The sequence below is a fragment of the Microtus pennsylvanicus genome, chromosome 1, assembly GCF_037038515.1.
Source record: "Microtus pennsylvanicus isolate mMicPen1 chromosome 1, mMicPen1.hap1, whole genome shotgun sequence".
In the NCBI taxonomy this organism is placed as follows: Eukaryota; Metazoa; Chordata; class Mammalia; order Rodentia; family Cricetidae; genus Microtus; species Microtus pennsylvanicus.
Window position 1 is genome coordinate 179,900,241 of NC_134579.1, and position 20,547 is coordinate 179,920,787.

General features: G+C 36.8%; 1 protein-coding gene across 1 annotated transcript; it reads right to left on the bottom strand.

The window, feature by feature from the left end:
- Nucleotides 1-365: 365 nt before the first annotated feature.
- Serinc1 (serine incorporator 1) lies at nucleotides 366-19,925 on the bottom strand. The gene is made up of 10 exons (XM_075946065.1): nucleotides 19,675-19,925; nucleotides 15,383-15,544; nucleotides 12,045-12,214; nucleotides 11,087-11,166; nucleotides 10,731-10,868; nucleotides 10,006-10,175; nucleotides 9,820-9,910; nucleotides 3,869-4,013; nucleotides 3,537-3,767; nucleotides 366-1,845 (listed from the first exon to the last, which is right to left on the bottom strand). Exons 1-10 carry the CDS (start codon nucleotides 19,711-19,713, stop codon nucleotides 1,710-1,712), a joined length of 1,362 nt encoding a protein of 453 aa, XP_075802180.1. The 5' UTR covers nucleotides 19,714-19,925; the 3' UTR covers nucleotides 366-1,709.
- Nucleotides 19,926-20,547: the final 622 nt, after the last annotated feature.

The following is a 20,547-nucleotide window of genomic DNA, read 5'->3' on the forward strand; positions in this document are numbered from 1 at the left end:
GACAGAAACCCTGAGACCAGTTATATTCCACCACACTGACCACAACTTTTAAAACACATGGCTGGTGGAGGACATAAGAGATGTGCATTTTCAGTTTTGAGAACTAAAATCCATTCTCCAGACTGACCTGGCTCACCTACTGAAGGTTCTTTAAGGGTAAGAACACCACTTTACTTTTGAAACCCAACTTCAGGATTCATTTACAGACAAAAGAGGTAAAATTACTTTCAAAATAATTCATTTATCAGAGCAGAAAGTGGGCATTTTCTCTAGAGCCAAGTACTTTTCAAAAAGGAAAAAAGAAATCTTGAGTTCAAGCCACCTAATGTTTTAAGGAACCAATGCTAAGGAACTACCACCACATATTTTCTCTGAATTCATTTATTTAAGAGGCAGAACACAGCAGTTCAAAATTGTGAAACACAGTATTAACACAGTAAGTTTGGGAAATTAACAGGAATTATATTCCATGTGCAGAATAAATATTTTTAAAGAAGCAAATATAAGCTTTACTTGGTGCTAATTTACACATAAATAAGCATTTTTATCTAAATTAAATGGCATACTGATTTTCAAGTTGACTATTTTCTCAATTACATGGCAGTAAATACAAACATTTTAAACATGTTTAAATGTGTAGTGTAATATAATGTAAGTAGTCTATTCTACAAGTTCATTATACTCCTGGCCTTTCTGTTTGGATAAAAAGCATGCTGAAGAGCAGCAATACACATCACACAAGTTATCTACCATTGATGATTTATGAAGTGAATTATGTATTTTAGATACAAAAGTTTTTAGTATGTTGGCTAGTATTGGCAAACTTAGAATTTCTCAACTTTGCCACTAACCAGCTATTTGGCTGACTCAGCCTGTGCTTCAGCTTCTCTAGAGGTGGACTTCAGTACCTAACGCAGAGCCTAGGGCCTCACGTCCTGTTGGAGCTTTCTCAGCTTTGATTTGCAAATGTTTAGTTTCAAAATTTTCAAACATGATTTTCCTTTTCAAAACCTTGTGTAAATGTTTTAGAACTGCTAACAACTCTATGAAATCCATAATTGTATGTTTGTAAAGGCCACCCTTTCTTAAAGAGAAAGTCATGATCTTAGATCTCATGATCTAAGAGTATCCACTTTAAAGCCTGCTACCAGAGACTTTTTGTGAAGGCTCCTATCTGTTCTGTAGCCTCCCTCCGTATCCTAAACTCTTTCGACTGAATGTGAACATTCTGTACCTAGTAAGAGAACATCCTGACAAACCTGAAGTAATTTGCATTTTTTAGACAACTAGGTTTGACTTATTTACATAATTTCAGAACAGGTGTTTGCTTTGCAGTCTTCTGTAAGGCAACACACCAAGTATTTCAAACGGCAGCCATTGTTATGTTTCTAAAACAGCATAAGCTCTAACAATTTTGAAAACAACTGTCAAGAATTCTTGTTTTTCACTTTTAATTTCATATGTACAGAGCAGATAATATGCCTATCAGTGTCTATCTTTCCTTAGTTTACCACCTTATTCAAAATTCTCCCTTTGCAATCCGTATCATCCATATACTAAGCAAGAACGTGGATAAAATGGCAGAGTAAATCTAATTCATGCAAGAGAAAAAGTTATACAACAACACATACAACTTTACAAAAACTGGGAATACTGTTAATGTCAAATAAACAATGACCAAAGATGGGCTTTCATGCCAGAAGTCCCATTCAGTCAAAATCACGATTTGTAAGAACAAGTGGTGCCACCAGCGTCCAAACATACAACACGATGCCAATCCAGCTGGACGAAATTTTCACCCAGACTGCTGTCCACTGACTCTTCATCTCACGAGAAGGCTCATACCTAAAATTTGAGGAAATACAGAAGTGACTACTATGGTGAATGGATTGTGTTACTCAGTCATCAAGCTACTAAGTCCCTTCACACAGGCTTCCTTGGTATGGAGCTGCTCATCTTGCTGCCGTGCCTTCCGTACTGATGCATCAGGAAGACTTTCTTTGAGCACAGCACAGAACTCTGACGTAGATTTTTCACACAGTTCTGAGGCATCATATATAATTTCACATGATATTAAATAGGAGCAGATGAGACCTGAGTAAATAACATGTGACCATTATATATAAAACTGGAAGGTTTATGGGCCTCCCTTCTCAGCTAATGCCACTTCAGATGGGGAAGGAAATATATCCTGAAGTTAGCTGATTTTTGCATACAAACAGAAATATACATCTCTTTTAACTAATTTTTTTTAGCATTTACCATTATCTGACAGTTAAAGCTACTGATTACTGAGAGATACATCTTAACTAAGTAAGATGTAGTTTAAGAAATTGATAAAATACACTTTCATAATAAAAATGAGTAAGCACTAGCCTCAAAAACATCAGGTTAGAATATTTTTTTCGACCCTTTGCTGGTATGATAAATAGTCTTTCATACTATTTAAAGACATGCGTTAAAAATTACTGAAAACAAACTTGTCCAACCATATAGGCCAATATCAGGCTTGTGAGGAATCTTGGAAATCATTTTAGACAAAGTTTAAAAACAAACTATAATTCGTTACTTTTATTATTTATGAAAGTATGAATTAATTTTGAAGGGATAATAAACATAGTTAAGAGAATACTAAAAATAAATCACAATGATTTGCATTCACAATTTTTTAGCTGCTATCTTGTCCCTAATACTTTATTATATGTGTATGATTGTTTTGCCTCTGACTCTGCATATGGTGCTCATGTCTACACAAGATTATCAGATTTGGAACTGGTGTTACAAAAATTTTGAGTACCATATGAGTGCTGAAAATTGAATCTGGGACCTCTGGAAAAGGAGCTCTTAATTAAAGTCATCTATCTCACCAGCCCAGTTTAATGATTTAGTTTTAAAAGAATTATTGTTTTCAAAACTGTATACTATTACTATAGTATGTTAGCAATAAATTTACAGAATTAAAAATTTAAACAGTATGTCAAATCAACTATTAACATGCATTTCTGTTAAAACATGGTTATATATAGTTTCCTATTTAACTGTCTTCAAAATTTGAACAACCCCATTTGTTTGTTAAGGAAGTAAAACTGGCATTTCTCATTCTCTCAGAATTAATTTTAACTAAATATTGAAATACATCAGAGGATTAAAAAGTACTTTGGCGCTTGAGAAATAAATGGCTTGCCTTGCAAAAACATGAAGACTGTATTCTGACTCCCAGAGACCACATTTTTAATAAGCCAGATACAGAGGCACTCACTTATCATTCTAGCAGGGTAATGGTGGAAATAGATAATCACTAGAGTTTTCTGGCTAGCTAGCCTAGTCTATTTGGTGTTCCATATCACTGTTCTACAGTACCTGAGGAATACACGTGAGTTCCATCTCTGGCTTCACACACCAGGTACATATGCACCTACTTACACATAAACATCCACACATACATGCATACTCAAGTACTTACTGTCACATATTTTACAACAGAGTCATGAAAAAAACCATCAAAATTACCTGAAGTTAACATGAAATCTAAGTACCTGTACCAGTTGGTAAGGGTCATCATGATATAAAGTGAAGCCAGGAAAAGCATGAAGTGAAAGAAGGAGTAACTGTAAGTGACGCCATCCCTTTCATTATCTACAGCTCGGTGAACATCATCGCCATCTTCTAAGGATCCATCACTTCTGGCATTCCCGTCTTCTATTAGTGTTGACTCATCACTTGTTAGAGTTAGTTTATTAACCTGACTATTGTTGGAGGTACGGATACTGCATGAAAAAGTCAGGGAAAGAAACAACTTTTAAAAATAGATAATTCCTTAATCTACACAAATATACCACCTGAAAGTATAGTTTACAGACTTTCTTACCTTGAATAAAACACACACAGTAGGAAGAGAACCAGTCCTATAATCCCTTGGGGATGCCACCACTGAACGGACTGCCCGTCCTTTGGGATAGGGTTTGTGGTATTGAAGCCAATGATGCTTAGTAGACTTGGATTGCAATTTGTTTCTATAAAGTACATTAAGGTCAAATTAAATGTTAGAGCAAGGACATATTTAACCCATGGAAATAAAAAGAGTTGATTAAAAAAGGCTCAAGCAAATTACATACTTAAGCATAATTTGTATGTATTAATAGTAAGAACCTATTTTTTTTTTAAAAAAAGAAGAACATGAAAGATTCTACCTTCTCTCTACTTCATGAAACTTTGTCCAGAACTGATCACATACTTGGACACAAAGCAAATCTCAACAGATAGAAGAAAACTAGTAACTCCCTGCATCCTATTCACAACAGAAAACTTAAACTTAGAAACTCAAGGAAACTGAACAGTTTACTACTGACCTATAAAAATGGGTCAAAACAGAAATAAGTTAAAGACTATGATTAAATGAAAATAATACTCAGCATACCCAACCTTATGGGACACAGTGAAAGGCTGCTAAGAGAAAAGTTGACAGTATTGGGTGCCTATATAAAAAACTGGAGTGATCTCATACTAGCATAGCAATTTAATACCACACCCAAGAGTAGACAGCAAGAAATAATCAAACTGAGGGCTGAAATGAAAAATAGCAAAGAGAATACAAAGAATCAATGAAACAAAAAGTTGATTCTTTTAGAAAATCAAAATAGACAAACCCTTATTCCAAACTAGCTAATAGACAAGAGAATATCCAAATTAACAAAAACAGAAATGAAAAGGGGGACATAACAAGAGACACTGATGAAATCCAGAGAATTATAATAATACATATATATTTTATATGAAATAAAATTAAATAAAAGCCTATACCACCAAATTGGATATTCTAAAAGAAATGGTTAATTTTCTCCATTTACCAAAGTTAAACCCAAGATCAAATAAACAAAACAAAGAAACCTTAAACCCCTAGGGAAATAAAAGCAGTCATTAAAATTCTAACAACCAAAAAATCCCAGGGCCATATATTTTTAGCACAGAACTGTACTAAACTTCCAAAGTAGAGTTAACGTCAATACTCCTCAATATTCCAGAAAGCAGAAACAAAAGGAACCTTCATTTTATGAGGCCACAGTTAACCTGATATCTAAACCACATAAAGACTCAACATAGAACTTTTAGAATTACAGGCTATTTTCCCTTATGAACAATGATACAAAAATATTCAATAAAAGATTTGGAAACTGAATCCATGAACACATCAAAAGGATCATCCAAAGTAGACTCATTCCAGAGATGCAGGGATGGTTCAATACATGAAAATCTGGATGTATAATCCACCATATAAACAAACTGAAAAGAATCACATGATCATCTCATTAAATGCAGGAAAGGCATTTGAAAAAGCTGGCCTGGGTCTGAAAAAGCATGGGATAAATCCGGACTAGCTGAACATAGAGGACAATGAGGACTACTGAGAACTCAAGAACAATCGCAGTGGGTTTTTGATCCTACTGCACGTACTGGCTTTGGGGGAACCTATGTAGTTTGGATGCTCACCTTTGGAGACCTGGATAGAGATGGGCGGTCCTTGGGCTTCCCACAGGTCAGGGAACCCTGATTGCTCTTGGAGCAGATAAGGGAGGGTGACTTGATCGGGGGAGGGGGAGGGAAATGGGAGGCGGATGGGGGGGGAGGCAGAAATCCTTAATAAATAAATTAAAAAAAAATCTAACACCATAAATAAAGAGATTAGGGATACAAGGGACATAACTAAACATAATAATGGCAATTTACACCAAGCTAATAGCCAACACAAATTAAATGGGGAGAAACTCAAAACAGTTCCACTAAAATCAGGAACAAGACAAGGCTGCCCACTCATTCTGTATCTAGTCAATTTAGTACTTGAAGTTCTAGCTAAAGCAAATAGACAACTGAAGGAAACCAAAGAGATACAATTTGGAAAGGAAGAAACCTAAAGTATTATTTGCAGGTGATATGAGAGTGTACATAAATGACCCTAGAAATTCTACCAGGAACTCCTACGGCTGATAAACAGTTTCAACAAAGCAGCTGGATACAAGATTAATTAAAAATGAATAAATAAATAAAAATCAGAACCCCTCCTCTAGGCAACTGACAGACAGGGAAGGAAACCAGGAAAACAGCACCACTCACAATAGCCTCAAATAATGTAAAATATCTTGAGGTAACTTTAACCAAGCAAGGAAAGGCTTATGTGACAAGAAATTCAAGTATTTGAAGAAAGAATTGAAGACGATATCAGAAGAAAGATCTCTTATAGTAACAATGCCCATCTTACCGAAAGCCGTCTACAGATTTAGTGTAATCCCCATCAAAATTCCAACACAATTCTTTACAGACATTGACAGGACAATTCTCAGCCTAATAAGGAAAAACAAAACAAAACAAAAAAAGCTACACTAGGAAAAAAAACCACAACATTTTCAACAAATGGTGCTGAACAAGCTAGATGCCCGCATGTCAAAGAATGCAAATGAACCCATACTTATCATCCTTCACAAAACTCAAGTCCAACTGGATCAAAGACCTCAATATAAAACTAGTCAAGTGGACAAAGTGGCAGGCTACAAAATGAGGAAAGATTTTTACCAAATCCACATCCAATTGTGGACTAATAACCAGAGAGCTTAAACTAGATAGCACAAAACCAAATGATAAAATGAAAAATGGACTACAGAACTAAACATTTCCCAGTAGAGGAATCTCAATGTTTGAGAAACACTTAAAGAACTGTTCAACATCCTTGGCCAACAGAGAAATACAAATCCATTTTATACCTATCAGATGGCTAAAATCAGTAACACAATTGACTCATGCTGGTGAGGATGTGGAGCAAGGAGAACACTCCTCCATTGCTGGTGGGAATGCACACTTGTACAGCCACTATGGAAATCAGTATGGTGGTTTCTCAGAAAGTTGGGAACTGATCTACCTTAAGATTCTACTCCTGGGCATATACCCAAAGGACTCTCCTCCTAACAAGGACATCTGCTGAACCATGTTCACCGCAGCTTTATTCATAATATCCAGAAATTAGAAACAACCTAGATGTCACTCAGCAGAAGAATGGAGAAAGAAAATGGAGTATTACTCAGCTATTTAAAAAAATGACAACATGAAATTTGCATGTAAATAGAACTAGAAAAAATTAAACCTGAGTACAGTAACTCAGAAAGATAAATATGGTATTTACTCACATATAAGTGGACATAAGTCATTAAGTAAATGATAACCAAGCTACAATCCATAAACCCAGAGAGGTTACGTAAAGAGGAGGGGTGCGAGGGTGGTGGTGGTGCATGGTCTCTTTGGGAGGGGGAAACAGAATAGATTTTTGGGGCAAACTGGGTGCAGGTCAGGATGGGAAAGAAGTAGATCTGGTAGAGGGGAAGGAGGGGTGGGTGGAGGTAGAGATGGCTAGAATTGGGAGGGTGCTTTAAGGGATGATGTGGAAACCTAGTACAGTGTAAACATCCTGGCATATATGAAGGTGATCCTAATGAGGACTCCTAGTAAAGGGGGGCTATGAAGTCTCAACTGTCCATCTCTTGTTGCCAGGGGAGGCTTCCAGTGGTGGGACTGGGCTACATTCAATTGAATTGGCCAAGTGTTTCCCAGGGAAATCCCCAAACAACCCAGGCTGTTGCTAAGACAAAAGAGTTGCTCTCTGTAGACTGTTACCAGGGCCCCCATTGCTGAGGACAACATCCACACAACTCATGGAAAAAAGATCCTTATGTTCTAGTCTCTTTGGTGAAGGAAGGTACTCTGCAGGGTACCCAGATTCCAAACCATTGACCTGCAATCTGTCCTGCCTGCAAAATATGCTAGGGCAATTGTGGCACGCAACCTGTGAGAGTTAGCCAACCAATCTGATTTGACCTAAGGCCTACCCCATGAGATAGAACTCGTATCTGACACCGCGACACTGCTTGAGTAACGTAGAACCACAGGTTAGGTAGTCCAAAGACTTAGGATAAAACTACACATACTGGTCTTTAAAAAAAAATCTCTCCCTCCAGGCATGTGGAGAGTCTCAATGGAAGATCTCCATTAAATCCTTCCCCTCAGAGCTTAGGGAATCTGTAGAATCAGATGTGGAAAGAGAAGGTGGAGGACACCAGGAGAACAAGGACCTCTGAATTAATCAAGGCACACAGAGCAAGCGCGGGGCCTACAGGGGGTCTGTACCAGGTCCTCTGCATATGTATTATATATAGCTAAGGGCTTAGTATTTTTATGGGACTTCTGACCCACGATCAGGAGTAGTCTTGTGCCTGCTCTTGGGATTCTTCTCCTCCTTTTGGGTTGCTGTGTCCAACTTTATATGATAGTTTTTGCTTCATCTTTTATTTCATTTTATTATGTTTGATTATCTCTTAGAACCCTGTTCTTTTCTAATGAGAGACACAGAGTAGACCCAGAAGGGAGGAGAGATGGGGAGGAGCTGGGAAGAGTAGAGGTAGAGGAAACTATAATCAGGATACATCGTATGAGAAAAGAAATGAAAAAAATAGAATCCCACAGTGACCTTAACATGATACACTGGACGCCTTGGTGGGTTGCAGGAGTTAATCTTGGTAATCTGGTACCATAGGTCTGCAGGTCATGCTTGTTATTTATACAGTAGAACAAAGGCTAAATCAGAAATTACTGTTGGTACCACTCAAAGTGCAACTCTTACTCTTCCCACAGACAGTGAACAAAGAGATTTTTTTCAATGAACTTTACATTTACTCTTGTAAGCTAGAAAGGAAGGATGCTGCAATGAAATACAACCCCTTAGGAAAATTGTGCCCTAAGCATTATTGCTTTCAACCAATCACCTTTAGCTACAGCCTTAAAGCATTGGGCTAATACTTGCGTCCACATTTATAATCTATTACCCTCATAAAATGCAAGGAAATAAAATCCATCTTGTAAAAAAAAAAAAAAGAAAAACAATGCAGATCTTTTAACCTACAACATGCTGCCTTTCCTATGAATTTCTTTGCCATCTTAAAAGGATAAGCATACATTTAAGTGCCCAATACATATTCCGTTTTAATTCCAAAAATCTAAATCTTCAATCTCCACTTTATTAAAGAAAAGTACATAAGGCTAACATCTCAAAGAAATCATTAATGATATTTTAAAACTACTTATTTTGGGGTGGGGGAAGAGGATTCTCTATACACTAAGATCCCTGTCTCTGTAACAACTGAAAAGATATTTAATCAATTTGTAAACAGTGATGAGAGTCAGAAAATATTTTATATAAATATGATTTTATAGGAAAAAAATTCTAAAAAATGTAATTTCTCTGTTCTTTCAAGACATACAGAAGTTTATTTCCTATGGGACTTAGTGTGACTTGAGTACAGAAATTCATTACAAAGCCAGTTATCTATTTGCAAAATAGTTACCAAAAAAACATGAAAAAACTATAATTAAATTTACAACTGAAAAAGAACTTAAAGCCAGGAGTGGTTCATTCCTAGCATTTTAGAGGTTGAGGCATGAGGGCTGATGAGAGGGCATGGTCAGCATAAGCTACAAAGTGAAACTTTGTCTCAGACAAAACATAAAAAAAAATTGAAAATACTTTATTTTTTCTTACATATAACATATCTTAGATACTATAAAAATTAAGTATATATGTTTCCATGATTTCTTAGAACTATATCATTTTGTTAGTGAAAGAGAAAACTAAGTAAAAATAAAAACAGCAACACCTTAAAGATGAAGTAGTACTGTTTACATGCTCCGCTCCTCTACCAGCCTAATTTAAGGAACTTTCCCCCTTAAAATGAACAGTTTGGAATAAAAAGTCAGTTCTGCAAGACTCATTATAAGTAAATATACCTGGTTCATTGGTCATAGCAGACCATGTCAAATACATTGTGTAGACTGTAATTACTGAAGATTGTAACAAGCCAGATCTTGGTTGTGATTCCTACAAACAAAATATGAAGTAATGTAAATAAATATCTGACTTTCTGTTTTATGAAAATTTAGAAAGTTAAAGGCTTCATAAAAATAAGTGCCTACCTGGATCTTGGGCAGTATAGACATTACAGAAGCACCAATGCAAAGGAGCATGTTGACGCTAATGAATGCCTTATTTTCTGAACAACTGGCTGGGTGAGTGTAGTAGACAAAGAATAAGATGATGGCAACTAAAGACAGCAAATAATTCAGAGCTGTAGCTGATAACAGAGCTGCGAAAGAAAAAATTGAATTATTAGATTTTTTAATAAAAATATTATATATTCAGCATGGTACTTGTTTTAAAATAAATCTTTTATTTTATGTAACTAACCAATTAACTCAAGCTTGTTAATGCAGCTATATTATACAGAAATCCCCTTAGGTATTAGGCATCTTTTATACCTTTATAAAGTGTTCCAAAGGTTTTGTTTGTTTCTGTTTATGGCTGCTGATGAATTAACACAATTCTATGTTATTTCTAGTAGAATTCCCTTTCAAATTTTACTTTTAATGTACTGGGAAATCTGTGTGCAAAAATCTTTAATCAATAGACTCTGAATATCATGCTGTCTATTCAAGGGTCTTCCAGTTCCATTACTATTCAAGGGTAAAGTGATAGTGCTAGTTAGTAATTTTCTACAAGTTGCTGATACAGTCACTCATAAACTTAAACTGAAAACCTCTTCATAGGAACAAAACACAAAATGCTAAGGGATTTCCCTGCAAACCATCTGTTCTCTTCAATGTTCACTATACTGAGGATACTCCATGAAATAAAAGCTTACCTGCATACCAACACCTTGAGTTCCCTTCTTCCATTTTTTCAACCCATGATTCATTCCAAGAATGGGCAAAATCAATAAGCAAAACTAGTTGTATGAGGATAAAACAAAAGGCACCTGCCATGCCTACATAAAACCACACTGAAAGGAAAAATAGCATATTTTGAGTAAAGGAATGACTGCTTTAGTTTTTATTACTTTTCTTAATAATCTTGATATAAAATTTATGGAAATTGATTTTGCAACTTGGGAAAAAAAGAAAAACCAAACAGTAAAAGAATAAACAAGGTAGCAGTTACTATAGTTTCCTTTACAACAAACAAACAAAAATATCACAGAATTTTTTTTTAAATCCTCACCGGTTGTAAAAGTGCCTTCTGGAATGAAGAAAGCTCCAACAATAATTGCGACTGCTGTAGCAAATTTAAAGAACCAAAATCTAAGACAGAAAGAAATGTAATTATAATAATAAGCACCCAATGAATAGTAAATCTTTCCAGAACCACTTAAAGAACAGTTACATTTTACATAATAGTAAATAGTCTAAAGCATATACTGAAAAACAACAACAACAACAAACCCCTTCCACTATATAGGCTACTGTAAAGATAGTCTTAAGAAAGATGTGCCAACAACTCATTTGAGAATACTGGTTTCATTCCAGAGGACTGAACTGGATAATATATCAGTATATAAAGTAAAATTTAATTTCACAAATTAATAGCTTTAATAAATTATGACAAATGCCTACATCCAAAACAGTAATTTAAGACAGCCAGTAACTAAAATGGTAAAAGCCTGTTATAGAACATTTTTATTATGTAATATTACATTTTTAGTCCGTGTTTGGCATAGCATGTTGAAAAAGAAGCAATAAAGCATTCAAATAAACTACCTGATGAAATATTCAATATTAAAAGAGACTGATTAAATTAGCACTCCCCCAACCAGGTTGTGCAAAACAGTCATCTAGAAAATCAGTGCTTGTTCAGGAATAAAGTTTCTTTCTATTTGGCTGCCTTCTAGATGTAGAAGTTGAGTGTTCTATGTAATAGGGCCGGTTCACTAAAAGCTTCCTTTAGTCACATATATACATCCTCCTTTGAAATTAAAATACATCATCAGAGTTGATGCTGATGATAAATGACTCATACCATTATTTAATATCCAAAGCAAGACTTTCTCTAGTAAAATCAACTGACGTTCTTAAAAGGTTTTTATGGTCAGATGATTCTACTTTGAAATTTCTTTGGATAAATTCAAAATTACCAGGAGACAGGTTCTACAGACTTTTCTCTCATGTAATTCAAGGCTTACCCATTGTGGACCGCGGCTCTAGGATCACTGCTGCTTTTCACTTTGATCATTAGTAAAGAGAGGAGAAGGTAGAACATGGCTAAGCCAAAGCACAAGCGATACACAGCTTTGTAGCCAACCAGAATATTACAAGGAACAACACCCTTCTCATTCTCACAGAACCCAGGAATCTAGGAAAACAAAATGGGTTTATGGTCAATACTTTTCATGAACTAAAACTTCCATGTAAACTGTAATCTACTTTACAAGCCATAAAAATATATATAATCAAAATAACCCTGCTGCATTTTAATGCAAGGAGGGGGAGTTAGGGCCAGGCATGGTGGCACAAGCATTTAATTCCAGCACTGAGGGAGGCAGAAGTAGATAGAGCTCTGATTTCGAGGTCAGTACCAGAGTCCTTCCCATGCAACATGGGTCTCCACCAACACACACTCACAAATACAAAGTCACATTGAAATCTATATGCAAAAAAGGAGCTTTCGTGACTTAAGTGTCAGTATTATTTGAAATGACACATATCATATGTATAAGAATAAAGTATTCTTCTCATACCTAGTCCCAGTATTATAAGAATATTAAATTTTAGGTATTAACTTTTTACCACTCATATCCAATAGCTGTTGGAAGTCCTTAATTTTCAGTATACTAAAAGTCCTTCCAACAATTCTGTCTAAATCCTGTATGCTGGTGGTTTTCTCACTGCTTCTTCCAGTGCTAGGCTTCCTCTCTGTCAACTCCCTTAAGAACTACTGAGGAAGTTCTAGCATCACTAATCCTGTGTGGGTTTCTACAGCATAAATGCCTGGATTTCAATTTCCAGCTCACAAAATGGGTACTCACTCTGATCTGAATTAATGTTTTCTATTTCTTCATAGATGTACAGTGTTTAGCCTCCATACCATCTGCCCCAAATTCACATATTTAAAATTAATTTATTTATGTATGTGCACACACCATAGTACATTTATAGAGACCAGAGGAAACTCAAGGGAGTTAGCTGGTTTTCTCTTTCCATCATGTGGATGGAAAGAGCTCACTGAGTTTGGTAGCAAGTGCATTTAGCCATGTGACTAAGCCATCTAATATTGGCCTCAATATTCTATCTTGTAACTCTAATCCTTAATAGAACAAGATTAAGAAGGGGAAAATAATTAGATTAACATTGTGCCTTTACATAAAAAGCATGACACAGTCTGCTACTTCTCTCCTTATGACATGAAATGCAAGATGGTCAACTGCAAACAAAAGACCTTTACTGGAACTAAACCTTTTTGGCACCCTTATTTCAAATATCCCTCATCCAAGCAAATAAGAAAGAAATTTCTGTTAAACCACATTTTCATAATATTACTATTTTAGTAGCCTGAACCACATATACACAGGTATGTGATACAGTAACTTTAAGTCATCATGTTATAAACTATATATTCCCTCTGCTTCTATAAGCCAACTCACTAAAAAAGAAAAAATTGAAAATGACTTTATTTTCATTTCTTTAAGATTTATTTTTGACTATGTGTCTATGTGTGCATATGTGAACATGACTAAAGGTACCTACAGAGGTCAGAAGAGAGCTATCAGGTTTCTGGGAGCTCGAGTTTGGGCAGTCATGAGCCACCCAACAGTGGATGTCAGGAAGCAACCTCTAGTCCTCTGGAGGAGCAGCAAGCACTGAGCTGCCTCTCCAGCCCTTGTTTCTAGATTAGAAAATTACTTCCCCTAGTTTATAAGAACCAGAATCTGGTTAATATATTCTAGTACTACCAATATCTGAATGCCAGCCAGACTCAATCACTACAACTTCAACAATATCTGAGGCCTGTTCGCTCACTGATTCTATCAAGCCTCTAGATCTAAGCACTTGGCTTCTATCTTTACAAAGTTAATCCTAGACATAATTATCTCAAAACCTTTCCTAGTCATTGTTGCTTCCTCATTTTCAGGCATTGCACTTAAGTTTTACTTATTTTTAAAATGTTCCCTTTTCAGGAACAAAAAGAAAACACACATACACAATCCCCTTTCCAATTACAGTGACATCACCAAAGTCATTTCCTGATTTCATTGATATATTAGTTATACACAGGTTTTCAACATGACATTTCATACACACATATAATGTACTTTGATCATATTCACCCCATTCCCCACCACACTCCCTCCCACTCCTGCTGATCCCTGCTATCTTCCTATTTGTCCTCCTCCTACTTCCATATCGTTTGTTTTTTCTTTGACCCAACGAGTTTTACTAGAGTTGTTTCCAGAAGCGTTGAAGGGTTCTCTATAGGACCACGAGCATCTTAACACTGGCTACACCACTAAATAATATGTCTTTCACTCTCTCAACAACTACTGACTGCACACAGATTTCACAAAGAAGCAGAATCTTGTGAGCGCCTCCCCTCTCCATTATTGAATGTTAGTGGGTTCAACACAACCAGATCCTGTGAGTTTGTAAGTAAACAGTTATGTTATGCCTGAAAGTTGGGATTTGATACCACTGTTCATTTTCCTCTGGCTCTTACATTCTTTCCGTCCCCACTTGAGCAATGTTCACTGAGCCTTGGAAGCAGTGACACAGATAACCTGTTTATGGCTGAGCATTCAACCTTCAGTTATTTTCAACAGCAACTAGTTTATGGGCCTCTGCAAGTACTGCAGACAGTCTGCAGATGTAAAAACAAGCTTCTCTAATCAAAGCTGACAATACCACTCATCTATAGGCTTGAAGAACAGCTACCTAGAAGGAAATCTGGTGGGTAGTCCATTTAGTAAGCAGTAACAGTGGCACCCCCACTAGGCCTAATAGTCTCTAGTCACAGGCTTTCAATGAGGTTTACAGTAAAAGAATTTACAATACCAGATATAAATTCCTTCCAAGGGAGTGGACCTCAAATCTAATCACAAAGTAACTAGTCATCTCTAACAGGCTTGCCACTGGACCAAGTAAGACTGCTGATGGCAATTCTTCCCCAAGGGCCTGAATAATACCTTCTGGTATGATGAGAGTTATTCAGAAGGAAGGAGGCATCCAGACCACTTCCAACCTGATTTCTTTATGCCCTAAGACCATAGCATGTGATGTCTTCAGTATTGGAATCTACTGTTTAGTTTTGGTGGGAAACCAACAACCATAGAAATTACCAAAGAATATTTTTTGTGCTGCCGTCATAGAACTGAACAAGCTACCTCATACTGTTTGTCTTTCCTAACAGAATATAATTTACTAAAACTAGGATTATATATTACTGTATTTTTATATTATTTTATTATCCAAAAGTTATTCTTGTATATTCTACAGTTTTAGTTCATCAACAATAAAACAAAAGACTGACCTTGTTCAGTTGTTCTTCCATTCCTGGTATTAACATTACACAAGCTACACACACTCCCACAAGCAAGAAAAGTGCATAGATCAATCTAGTCACAGTGGAGTTGTTTCCACTAGGGCAGCATCGGCACAGCAGGCATGGGGCACTGCCACACAAACACGGTATCTGGGAAAAAATATTAATGATCAGCAGAGTTTAAAATGGTTCAATAAAAATGTACACTCTATTTGTTGAAAGGGGAGATAAACAGTGACATAAATTTAAAAAAGACTAAATGTATCTGATTCACAAACATTATATATATATGCTCTAAAACCTAAAGCCAAAAACGGAGCAAGGTCAAACAATAAACAATGTCCTCTATACCTAGTAAATTTATTCAAAACCAAGAAAAATAATCAACAATAACCAAGAAATGGAATATTCATCAACAGCACAGCTACTAAGCTCACCTCCAGCCCCTGCCTCCCAGATAAGAGTACAGTCATAAAATTCTGGGAGTTCTCAACACAAGAAGACGGGGGGAACAGTGCAGGGTGGAGGAATACCACCCACCACAACACTATGGTAAATCAGTGATTGAGTGTGTGTGCGCGCCTGTGAGCGACCGAGCGAGGGAACACGAGCTCAGATATGAAATGATTAAACATAAAAAGAGATAGAGATGCTTAAAAAGGATCAGTGCACATGACACCATTTTAAGCAGTTAATGTGAGTGAAATTAGAGTCCCTAAAGGACAGAAGAAAAAGGAGGAATCCTGCAGAAATAATTACCAAATTTCTATCAATTCAATAAAAACTACACATTCACATATCCAAATTGAATAAAATCTCAGTAAAATAAATATGATAAAAATTATACTAAGTAACACTATAACATTGCTTAAAAGCAGTAATAACCAGAAAAATCTTAAAAGCATACAAAAATAATATAAGTAAATAAGGGCATATTATATAGAGGAACAAAGACAAAAAAAATATTTCTTGATGGTAAGAAATACTTCCAGACAAAAGTCAGTACTACAAGAGAGAAAGAGAGAGAGAGAGAGAGAGAGAGAGAGAGAGAGAGAGAGAGAAAACAACCTTAATTTTGTAGTGAATGAAAATAGTGTTCAAAAGGTAAGGCAAAAGAGGGACATTTTTAGGAGCAAAACCAGCAAGGAAATAAAATCTAAAAGATGCAAACTATCAGAGATATTGAATATATATTCTTACTTAAAACATGAACAAGAACTACTAGTACTAAATTCAAAGATACTATAAGAAAACAACAGATTAATATCAACCTGAACATGAACATGAAAATTCTTAACTAAATTTTAGCACATCAAGCAGAAATATAAAGGAATAGAATATTGTGACCAAGACAAGTTTTAGTCTGGGGCAAAAAATTGCCTCAACTTTTAAAAACAACCAATTTAATACACCGTATTCACAAACTAAGGAAAAAGCTCAACTTGGTCATCTCAATAAGTGAAGAGAAGCTACTGGATGAAATATAGTACCCTCAGCCATAGAGTTGAAATAAAGTATCCTTGGCTTGAAAAAAGGAATTAATAAAATACCTATCCTTCTCATCTACATTTAAATCGAATGCATTTTTCCCCTACCATCTAAAACAAGGCAAGCGAGGGGCTTTACATTTATTTACAATGAGGATCTTAGCCAACAAAGGAGAGAGGCACAAAAGATGTGAAACGCAGAGTGAAAGACAAAACTGAAGAGAATAAAGCAAGGCTCTTGGTAGATAAATGAACACTGAGTAGAGCTGACAATATGTTAACTACATAAAATCACACTTTAAATGTAGAATGTGGCACTTCACCATACTTGGCTCCCCAAATCTAGGTATTCTATGCAGACAGGAAGCTACAAGTTTTCTCTAGGTGCACCAACAGCCTTAGATGAGGTTTCTGCTGGAAACAGCCAAATTAGATCATTTCCTCATAAAGTCAAAGCTGACAAGTCCTACCAAACTGTTGTGTCCCATAGCAACTATGAATAATCCCCCCCCCAAAAAAAGGTCATTGCATACAAAATAAAAATGGAGCAGAGGTTGCCATAAAGTCAGTATCTGGTAATTACTACTTCTTTCTTAATTACTTAACCACATTAACTATTTTGGGTAGAGAACTGATTGTAATTGTTTACAAGGTCTAGTAATTAAAAACAATTCTATTCAAAACACCAATAGAAAGGTATATTAATTAGTGGCTGCTGGTACATGTAGATTTAGGAATGGATAAAAGGGCCAGAGATCCTTACATGTAACTTTCTTTCATACTTCTTTTTGTTCAGTAACAATGTTCTGTAATTCTTTTATGAACAAGGTGGGAGAAATTATTAAATTTGACTAAGTCTGCAAAAACCTTTTCAAGAAGCACGTCTTTCAATTATGGGTTACTTGACATAATGATTCAATATAGGAATATCTGAATAAGCATTTACTTTATCAAAGCTTTCAAATAAATGAGCATATTAACTTGAGGATGTGAAAAAGATGGATTCGTATGTCATAGGGCAAATTCTATTTACAGATGTGCACTGAAATGTCATAATTAAAATAGAGAAAAGGACATGGAACAAAAGGGACGATCCAAATGACACACCATGAATCCTCAGATCAGTCATCAGGAAGTAGGATCGCATGGCACCCTAGCTTCTGTCAGCTTTAACCCTGCATGTTATTGCTACCTTTTCAGGGTGCTAATCTAATGATGATGACAAGGCAGTGTCAGTTCCACCAAAGGCATTCTTTTAGTGAACAAAACAGGCAGTCACAGTGGTAAAAGTAGTAATGGAACTTATCCCATGTTACTCTCCCGAGCCATTTTGACTTAAAATACATACATACATACATACATACAAAAAAATTCCTTAAAATGTAAAAAAAAAAAGTCAATAATACACTGACCTTGATACCAAAAACAGGTACTCAAAATTGGATTGGAAAATAATAAAACGGGGACTTCATATCCCTCTATCTCTATGACCTCAACAGAACTATTTTATGCCATTATCACAACCAAACCAATTCTAGTAAATAACAAATCAAAAAAGAAAAAGTTTTATAATAACTATAATAATAATGCAATTGTTATGTGCATGCATGCGTGTCTGCAGTATGTTCCCAAGGGAGACAAGGTCAGAGCAGAAGAGGAAACCAGATTCCCTGGAGCTGGAGTTACAGGTCGTGGTGAACTGCCAAGTGTGGGTGCTGAGAACCAAACAAACTCCATTATCTAGCAGAAGCATCACGCACTAGCCAGCTGACTTGTCTTTCCAGGCCCTTATTTATTAATCTTTATTGGACCAAATTTTGCCTTCTGCATAAAAGGTTCAACAAATTTCATTAGACTCTCTTAACTTCTGCAGTCAAATTTCCAAAGCCAACTGCAAACAGAAATACAAGAGAATAGCTTGTTGGAATAAGAAGTTACACATGGTACTTGATAAAAATTAAGCATTTATAATTCAAGCTATATCAAAGCATGTTTTAAGAGACAAAACATATAATTTAGCCAGTATGTTGGTTAATGTACATGTAATGGAATCATTTGGTTAACCAGAAAATTGTTATGGATTAAACTAAGAAATCACAGATTGAAGAGTAAAATTTTAATCCAAATGCCCCACCCAAAGCAATGAAGCTCTTTATTTTAACCTGCATAGCTAATGTTTTGGCTATTGAGGAATGGGGTTGTCTGTGCTACCTGGGTTACGAAATCTTGCCACTACACTAAAGACGCTTTTATTGTCTAACGAAAACGCAACATACCCTTCCTTTTAAAGCATCGAGTTTCAGACTGCATGCCCATGGTTGACGACAAAGAATATTTAGTACCAAAGAACAGGTCAGCTTTTCTAGAAATACCAATTTGGAAGTATGAACAGTCAAGCCACTAAAGCTGAAGAAGGCATTGAGAGAGTTTAGACTATTTTATTTCAAAAACGACGTTGCTACATCGGCACTGCTGTCAAGCTGTGCCAAATAACGGGCCCGATTCCCTGGAGGCTGCGCGTCAGAACAAAGAGGCCTCCGGGAATGACAGTGCCGCAGTGCGAGGTCGCCGGGCACGAAGGGACTGAAAGGGACGCGGCGCCCAACAGAAGGAAGGAGCTGGACGAGCGACAGCCGAGGCTGACTCCAGAGGGAACTCCCATAGGGCGCTCTCTGCTCGGGCGGCTCCCCTGCCCGCCCGGCCTCGCCCTCACTAGGCTCGGGCCCCGCTCAGGAGGAAGGCGGAAAAGCCGGTCTGCACCTATCCCCACCGGCCTGCACCAAGCCGCCTTACCCAGCTCGCCACGGAGCACAGCCCCAGCACGCTCCCCATCGCCTCCGCGTCGCTGGCCCAGCGTCTGCCGACAAGATGGAGACAGCGTCTTCTGCTTTTCTGTGCTTATTTACTGTCTGGCAGGCACTTCCGGCGCAGAACGCACCCGCCCCTCGGCCTTGCGTCACTTCCTCGCAGACGAGGGCGGAGTGAGGGCGGCGACGCGTCCATGGTGCGCCTGCGCCGGGCTAGCAGGCGGGTCGGGCTGGCTCTTCAGCAGTGCGACCTGGCTGCTCTCCTGGAAATCGGTTTCTGGCTTTGCTGAGCCGGCCTGCTTAGCCGAGTACACTAAGGGAAGACACTTGCTTACCTTCTATTTGTACTGGACGTTAGCAGAGCTCAGAACTGTTCTCTTTCTGCTTTTTCAGAGCTCGGTTCCCCTTGGGATTTAGCCGTTTCATTTTCACTAAAGTCCCTTTCAGCTAGTTTTGTGTTCCCCTTTAAATTTCTATTTACATACGCAGTTCATGTATGTACATATCCGTTCCCTGCCCCACCAAGTATGACGCTTTCTCTTAGATTTTCTGTTTACTGTCGATGCACGTTCTGACTTCTTAGTAGATTTTACATGGTTTGTACTTGGAAAACATTTTAATTAAGATTTTTTTTATTATAGTGCGTTGATTTTACTGACAGCTATCCAAACTTAAGATGAACATACTCATTTTGAACTATGCATGATTGAAATGTGTCCTTGGAGAGTGTTTATTCTTAGTTTTTGTAATTGAAAATATTCTATGAAAAGAGTTTGAGACACAGAAAGAACTTCACTTTGAAATAACCATTAATATAAATTTTTTTTTAAAAAAGAAAATGTCTATAAGATTGACAAAA

What these genes read in the sequence shown, in the direction of transcription:
- Serinc1 (XM_075946065.1), bottom strand. Translation starts at nt 19,713, where the DNA reads ATGGGGAGCGTGCTGGGGCTGTGCTCCGTGGCGAGCTGG. An exon ending in TGGAAGAACAACTGAACAAG is followed by an intron (nt 12,215 to 15,382) that starts GTCAGTCTTTTG and finishes TTGTTTTCCTAG; the next exon opens with ATTCCTGGGTTCTGTGAGAA. An exon ending in CTGTGTGTGTTTTATTCAAG is followed by an intron (nt 3,768 to 3,868) that starts GTAAGAAAGTCT and finishes TTTTTCATGCAG; the next exon opens with TATCCGTACCTCCAACAATA.